We start from the raw sequence: 8527 nt of genomic DNA, 5'->3' as shown, positions 1-8527 counted from the left end.
TGGGTTACTAACATAACCTTCCATTCTCTCGAGACTTTCTCTCAACATGATAGAGAACTCACACTTGCTAAATATATATATATAAATGGCAAATATATAAAAAACAAACAATGATTTGTAAAATGCTGTAGAAAAAAAACAAACAAGAACTGTACAACGTTGACACAGGTTGTGGTTTTGTGGATCTCTAGGTTCTGGTTCCTGCAGTGTGCTGAACATGTTGGTTGGAATTCCTGTGTTTGCTACCATCAGCTAGTGGTCTTTTTTTTTTTTTTTCTGTATGTCACTTCTTTAGAACTTAATACAATTATTAAATAGCACAATTCATGCATAGCACACAGCCATTCACTGTGTATCAACACAATGAACAAAAAAAAAATATATATACTCTACATGATGTCATCATATCTACGGATACCACGTTAGAGTGAGACTAGCCCTACAAAAGATTTATAAATGCTTCATAGTTGGGTTATTTTATAATTGATTTTTTAACATGCTATAAATCATTAATATACAACTCCAGATTAGTTGTAACATTTTTCATTAATTGATAGTCCTGCTGTTACCAATTCATTTCACTAATGAGCTTTGTACGGTGTCGTTCTGGGTTAGTTGTGTCGCAAACATATCAAATAAATAAAAATGAAATCATGATTAATTTCTTGGAAATTACTGCATCATATACATTCATCATAATCTTCTTGTAGTCATGCCCAGTCTGTGTGTGTGTGTGTGTGTGTGTGTGTGTGTGTGTGTGTGTGTGTGTGTGTGTGTGTGTGTGTGTGTGTGTGTGTGTGTGTGTGTGTGTGTGTGTGTGTGCGTGCGTGTGTGTGCGTGTTCCTGGTATCATGGTTGTTACATGGTTAACCTATTTAACAAGGTCAATATTGCTCTTTTTAATGAAATTATTTTTAGATTATAAAATCTAAACAACCTAATTATAAACCATTTATAAATCCCCGTTGTTGTAAGGCTGTACAGAAAAATACTAGTGTCGTGACACACAATGTCATTTTTCTGTGAATGTGAACTCAGCGGGATGACGATATGGAAATGAAACTGAGATAAGTATTCTTAGAATTTCCATTTCCATATTTGAACCTTTAGTCTTAATTCTGCCATGAGGTTTTGAAATACTGAAATCTTTATTTATAGAAAATCAGCTTTTAACAAACGTGGTCTGTTGCCAAAAAGAATGATGAGTGATCATATATGTATTTATAGTATATAAATGAAGTACAAGAAATGATGGAAATTAGTCTAAATCAAAAATGGAATCACTTGAGCTTTGAAACAAACTTATAAATACATTACATGGCACTTATAAACCTCATTTTCACACTGACATTTGATTCTTGTTACTATGTGCAAATGTCAAATGTCAGCAGCCGACCCAGTCCACTTCAGAAACAACTGATCTTTGACAGAACAACCAAATCTGCCATTCTGCATAAATTGCGTAGTTACAAAAATAAAGATTTGATTGGTAATGAGTATTACACACAGAAGTCATAAAGGCACTTGAAATGAAATGCTCTGACCTCAGAAACAGGAGGATGATCAATTTAACATCACCATCTATGTGTATGGGTTTTTTTTTGTTTTTTTTAAAGTCTGACTTAAGACATAAAAGATTCTTGCAGAGTGAGCAGTGAGGCATTTGTTGAAACACATTTGTCGATAGCAAAGGTCAGGCGACATGAACTGCTCTGTTCAAAGCATGACTTAATCAAAACTTCCAGGACATATGGAATGACCTATGAAGAAATAATTGCGGTTTAAATACTTCAGTAAAATATATCAGCTGTACCTCCAAACCATCAAACCTCTTATATACCCACTTTGTTCAAAAAGATTCATACTTACATTGCTAATATCAAGGTATAACAGCAGGAAATAAGTGTAAATATGTCTATTAAAGTGTGCCTGATCTCTGCACTAACTCTCTGATCCATCAGTTACTGTCCAGCTCCTTGAGCTCTGATGATGGACTCTCTCTGGCAGGCAGGAGGTCATAGTGAGAGAGGATGTGGCTATTTTTTGGTAGATCATATGGATCTTGACCAAACTGTGTGTGGCCATTGCTGTCTCCAATGGAAGGGGTGGTGCTCACAGTTGGCTCTGAAATCAAAGACAGGTCAGTTGGTAACTGCAAGACAGAGGCTACTGTAACATTCTTGACTACATGTTTTCATCTGAACATGACAAACTGCATCCATGCACACAAATACCCTTTTTGCCATCCACTCAATCAGGTGATCAGGTGACTACAGCCATAAGATGTGCATTTAAAGGATGTTTTCAGGTTTTTTTAAGTGTGATTATTGTGAATCCACTACAAGTTTCTAATGCTGCCTCCATCAGTAAGTTCCAAGGTTTTGTGACTTGTGTTTGAAATCGTTTGTTCAGCTTTATCTCAGTGACACAAATTTACCAAATGTTGATCCAAAAAACAGTATTTTTCTCTATTGACTTTGGTGCAGGAGAGTGAGTGGTGTGCAATCGTCAGTTTCCACTTGCTGTTTAACAGCAAGATAAGCAGCATATATTCTCGCAATATCTTAGAAAGTAGCTATGGGTTTTATTAGGTGAGCTTTTTTTTAGTAGCAAAATGTGTTGTTGCTTTTTCTTGTGTCCCTGCTGACAGCCATGGTTTTAGTGAGGACATAGGTCTCAATCTTATTATTTTCAGCACAAGGGGCACTGTGCAAAATACAGACAGGTCTGGGGGGTCTAGACCCCCCTAATTAACATTCGAGACCTGGGATGGGACCCCCCGATTATTAATGGGTATTTCGCACACTGACAAGGGGCATGGATCATCGATCAGTGATTCAGTGAGTCATTTGACAAAGATTTTAATGAAATCATTTTTACTCACCGCAGCTTTGACGCAACTGAAAATAAGGTCATTGTAATTGATACAAATGACAAACTCCCAGTGACAACTAAACGTATTGAAAAGCAGCTCACCAACTTCGTAGACATTGCGGTTGTTGGTGGGGCTGCTGTTGCTGATCTCTGCGTATGGCGAATCACGCCTGGCTGGTGACTTCATTTCCACGTAGCCACACTCTGTGTTTTTGGCCATTAGTATTGGGGGGTCCTTTATTGTGGCATATGGGTTTTCTGAGCTGTTGAGGGAGCAGGAACTGGCATGATATGGTGTGCCGTTTGCCAGATCTAGATGAGAGAGACAGCGACAGAGAAATCAGCATTAAAGCTGCACTGGTTATCATTTATTTTGATTATTGCAGAGATTACCTCGTAATGATTTCCCAGTGTATCTCCTATCAATTCCATAGGCTCCTGGTATGGAGAAACAGATAGGTTAGTGAACGGTGGAAACAACAGGGACACGAGTGCAGTATGCTGAAATTTACAGCAACATTCTTCATAACCTAATTTCCTAACTGTTTTCACAATAGAGAAGACTCACATTCGTACAATGTCTGATTAAGTCTTTATTGTATTAATGTTCCTTCTACTCTTTCCGTTATTCATCAAGTGACTTGTCTGATGATATTTTATTTCGTTTCATGTCATATTTTTTTCCATGAGCAAGCGTGGTTCTAGATCAGAATCATCACGGTCTTATTCTCAGGTTGGTCAGAGTGGAAATCACATGGCTTGTAGTACGGTTTAAAACAACTCAGTGCTTCTATAAAATGTAAACAGAATGACAATAAATGAATTCTAGTGGACATTTCGTGGACTGTTGCAGTACTATGTAGAGACTGGCACTATCTTGCTTTGCCTTTTTTTCTGATGTGCACGGTTTCTTAGTGGTCTTTGGATTCTGCATTTCCCTTTTGTTTTATTTTGGCACAACTCAGTCAAAATTGACTCCATACCTTAAAAAACCTTCAATACAGGGACCAGGTTGAATTCATGTGAAACCAACTTGTACCACTAAGAATGATTGATATGGTGAACAATTGAGTGGAATTTCAGAATTAATCATAGTCCAGATTTGACTTACTCATTAATTACCCCCCCCCCCCCCCCAAATGACACCAATTTATCAGATTCACTGTATTATGATCACAACAGCTGCTATCATCAGAGGAAACTTGCCTTGTGAATACTGTCTGTTTCATGACTCACCCAGTTCATCAGAGCAGTCTCCTTGTTTCCAGTCTGCAGGCAGTGTGCCTGTGTGGTCAGGTCGAGGAGCCACGTTTCGCTGATCCACATTCTTCAAATTCACAAACAGCTGGTTGTTCTTTGTCTAAACATGTATAAATTGATAAAGTTTCTTTTCATTTTTCTTTTTAAAAAACATTCATTAATAACCACATTTCACACTGAATTCTCTATCTGCCTTCTCTTTGAGCCTCTATAGCAGGGGTCTCAAACTGGCAGCCCAGGGGCCACATGCGGCCCCCCAATCGATTACATGCGGCCCCCCTGATATCATGTTATAATTTTTTAAACACGTTTTTTTAAACACAGTGTGTAGCTGAGGCACAGCTGCCAGCAAGGTGAATAGAATATATATATAATATATGTTTGCCAGTAATGTTTTATATAACAGTAATAATAAGACATTTGGTCATAATTATCCCATTATTAAATGCATCATATAGAACATTCAATTACATATATAAATACACTTGTTAGGCTCCTGGTACAAATTTTATTTACAGTTGTCCACACTATTATTGATGTAATTTAAAATACATGTCTGTTTTTTATATAAATACATTGATTTTGCATCATAAATAGTATTATTAAGTATACGTGTGATATCATGATGCAATATTGTGAACAGTTGTTTTTTTCCTACTGTTCTCTAAGCCGGCCCCCTATTGACCACAATAGATGCACATTGGCCCCCAGGTCATTTGAGTTTGAGACCCCTGCTCTATAGAGTCTCAACAGCAGTTTTCAGACATGAAGTCTGGAGGTTATATCTGAAGTATATCTTGGGTCTAAATATTCCCCAGATAATTCAAAAATTCAATAATGATACAGCTGATATTATGTAGCTTTCATGTGTTCACAACAGCTGGAGAAACTGCTGGAGGATTGTCTTAAGCATGCAGAAAGCAGGATGCTTTCACTCAGGTGGATTATTTTGAGTTTATTCTCTGGTGATCTCACATGAGCTCATTCTAAAATGATCCAGAGAATCTCCTGAGCGACTGTGGACATTTCGCACATACAGCCCCACCGCATAATCCCCGTAGCATGTAGCTGGAAGACATCCAATTCCATACCTTTCCATATGGTCCAATGTTCACATGTGGGGGGCTGATGCACTGGGTCAGAGTATGGTAGCTGGGGTTGGAAAAGTAGCTGCTGGGGTAACCCTCACATGCTGGTGGGTGAGCATCTACAAAATGAAAAGGGAGACAAGATCAAAAAGACGGTTCCTCAGAGCTTTCAAATCAAAAAAATACAAACATCCCACTTAACATGAGACTATGAAACTGTTGCCATGTTATATGAGCTATAGAAAAAGTTAATCTTTCATTTTGAGTCTCTCGTTTTGGTCTAATACAAAGAGTTGTGTCATCCACTTGTCATTCAAGATGCTTGGATCACACATTGTTACAAAGTCCTGCATTCTGAGTCTGAAAACATTCTTAGAATAAGGGATTTCAGTTTTCAAATGTTGATAATTTAGCAAATAAAGTTCAGCCCATTGCTGAGAACGCTGTGTTGTATTGTAATCTCGGGCTCAGCGAGATCTCTGAAAAAACCCGGTCCGGTTACATAAACAGCGGTTCTCTGGAACAGCAGATCCTCCTGCTCCGGGCACAAGTTAATGTATGTAAGTAGACCTCCATATCTAACATATATGTGCAACAGGACCACTCTAGGTCCGCTTTAAATCATTTCCAACAAAAGTTTTCTAAAAGAAAAAAATGTATGCATGTTATTTAAAACACATATTGACAAAAAGGTTGAGAAAATTCAATCCAAAAAAAGTCCATCAGGGGCTCCCAACCTCGTCTTTGGAAACCACTGCTGTAGTCTATATATACTGGATATACTGTAGATGTAAGTGACATGCTAATAGCACTTCTGTTGTATTTGTTTCACAGTAAATCAGTCATACACATAGTACAGTTTACTTTTGTAACGTAGACATGCTACACTGTTTGTACGACCAAACTACCATGTAGATTCTTGTTGTTTACTGGTCTTGCTAACAATGGCTAACAAAGGGCTGTCAAAATTAACGCGTTAACGCAGGATGATTCATTTGTGGAATTAACGCGTTAATTTTTTAACAACGCATCAACGCACTTTCTCACTTTCATTGCGCTATGGGTAGACGTGCAGTTTATGAACAGGCAAGGCGGCGGGCAACTGCATGGGGCCCCGAGCCTGAGGGCTGTTGCCTAAATGCATCAGTGAGCAGCCGCATCCCCGTCCCCCTTAAACAACAATGACATCTCAGTAGGAAACCCCACTAACGGGGCCCCACGTCACCTCACGTTAACCTGTGTGAAGTTATCGTTCTGCAAGTTGTAAATGAAGCTGAAGGAAAATGAAGAGGAGTTATCAATCAGGAAGTTAGAAGAGGAAGAAAAAAAGAGGATGAAGAAGAAAAAAAGAAAGACACAGTTGTAAGTGGAGCTACTGGTGCAGATAATGATATAATCATAAGATTAACAGTAAATGATTGCTGTTACTGAACAGTTACTTTGTCTAACTAACGGGGACAGACTTGAACAGCAGCTAACATTAGCGTCAGAATGCTAGCTGACGCTGACGCTAACTAGTAGAAGCAGTGCTTCAAAGGTGCTGATGAGGAATTTCCTGCTGTGGGTTTAGTACCTCCAAGAAAACGATTTAACTTCTATACTTTATATTTAGTTTATAATGTGAGTCATTTGCAGTGCAATGTATAATTTTTTTTAACGTTTAAAAAAAAAAAAAGTTATTTACAGTATTTTATTGTTCTTATATTTTCACATACTTTATTTATCTCTCCGTTCCTACAACAATATAAAGAGAAAATTAGAATTTCTCTGGCATATTTAGGAATGGTAATTAATCGTGATTAATCCACAGCTACCCTGTGATTAATCTGATTAAAAATTTAAATCTTTTACAACTTCGGCTAAAATATAAGCCATGTTTCTTTACTTCCGATCGAGAAGGTGAAACTTGGATATTCAAGGTAACATTAGTGATTAAAATTTCCGATATAGATCTAAAACGTTTACATTTTTTTTGAACAGTTGTTTTAATAGTTAAAAAAAAAAAATGTGTTTCAATGTAACTTCTATCCCCCATGTGTTCAGGGGCAACAGCCAAAACCTACTCCAGTCTACAAAACTACAGCACAGTGTGCCCTCACTGTACCTGTGATGGTGTAATCAGCAGTGACCCTCATAGAAGGGGTGTAGGTCACGGCCGGCATGGTGGGCTCTTTTCCCTTCTGCTTCTGCCTGTAAATGATGAACAGGAGGAGGAGGAAGAGCACAAGAAGCACCAGGACAATGATCCCTGCGATGGCTCCGATCTGGTAGGAGTCCACCTGCATGGCTGCACTGGTCAAACTGTTGAGGCTGCCCACCACCACCACAGCAGCTGCAGAGAGGGCAAAGACGAAATGTGAAGCAAGGAAGCAAAGAGTTGGTTTCCACTATGGACTTTACAATTCTGATATGCAACATTCTGCTTCAGGTTATCAATAAGCAAATGTTTAGTGTATAAGTATAGATGAGATGAGTGGAGAGTGATGTCACACTCTGTTAAGTGCCTCAACCATTGCATCTGAGTACTTCAATAAACGCTGTGGGTTCCATTCCCTGCTCTGCTGGAACTATCTGTCAGAATTACTTTTTTTCCTGGTGCGTAACTGTCACAACTGGTGGTTCTCAAGTATTGCATATTGGACCTTTAGATCTCCATGCTTGGATCTGTTTCTGCGTTCCTGGTGTACTTGAGCATATTCAAGGCGAGAGAAGCTTCATTTCATTTGAGTGTTGCTGGTTTCTGCGATTAAATGACACAAACCTCACAAATAAAGTTAAAATCTACTAAAACTTGCTACTTTATACTCAGTCTTTTAATTGGCTGCGAGTCTCATGCTTGGAAATGTCTGCTTTCCTGATATTTGCATAATAAAGTGAGTGAAGCTTAATGGATGGTTGCTTGGCTCTGGCATTGTCATTATCAGGTTAAATTACAACATAGTTGAAAAACAGATGGAGAAAGATTAGTACAATTAGTACAGTATAATCGGCATAGAGCAACGTTTTTCATAAACAGATTTGTAAGCTGAGCATCAATTGTTTTTATTTCAACACCTATTGCAGAGACTCACCTTGGTCACAGCGAACTCCTTTCCAGCCTGGGTTACAGTAACATGTACCAGTTATGTGATCACAGGTGGAGTTATTTAGACAGTCACACACCTGTCGACAGCCGTAACCGTATGAGCCAGGGGGACACTCTAGAAATGAAAAGAAATGAATAATTTAGAGATGGGGCCTCAAAATCAAAATGACCCAGGGGCCAGTGATCTTCTCGTCTGATCAGGAGGGGGCTGTCAAGTGAA

At 38.5% G+C, this 8527-nt stretch overlaps 1 protein-coding gene across 3 annotated transcripts in view; it reads right to left on the bottom strand.

Moving 5' to 3' along the window:
• Nucleotides 1–968: 968 nt before the first annotated feature.
• Nucleotides 969–8527, bottom strand: part of megf10 (multiple EGF-like-domains 10) — a gene marked incomplete at its 5' end in the record, with an annotated part of 40640 nt that continues 33081 nt past the window's right edge. The window contains 7 exons of one of the 3 annotated variants that reach the window (XM_083903317.1): nt 969–2124; nt 2977–3186; nt 3268–3312; nt 4111–4234; nt 5226–5341; nt 7327–7554; nt 8294–8422. In XM_083903317.1, the coding sequence (XP_083759443.1) occupies nt 1958–2124; nt 2977–3186; nt 3268–3312; nt 4111–4234; nt 5226–5341; nt 7327–7554; nt 8294–8422 (1019 nt within the window). In that variant the 3' untranslated portion in view covers nt 969–1957. Of the gene's footprint in view, nt 2125–2976; nt 3187–3267; nt 3313–4110; nt 4235–5225; nt 5342–7308; nt 7555–8293; nt 8423–8527 lie in introns of all 3 variants that reach the window. The other 2 variants (XM_083903318.1, XM_083903319.1) reach the window with 2 other exon arrangements.

The sequence above is a fragment of the Microchirus variegatus genome (assembly GCF_963457635.1).
Source record: "Microchirus variegatus genome assembly, chromosome: 16".
Taxonomy (NCBI): domain Eukaryota; kingdom Metazoa; phylum Chordata; class Actinopteri; order Pleuronectiformes; family Soleidae; genus Microchirus; species Microchirus variegatus.
The sequence above is the reverse complement of the archived record's forward strand: the minus strand, read 5'-3'. Positions and strand labels throughout refer to the sequence as shown.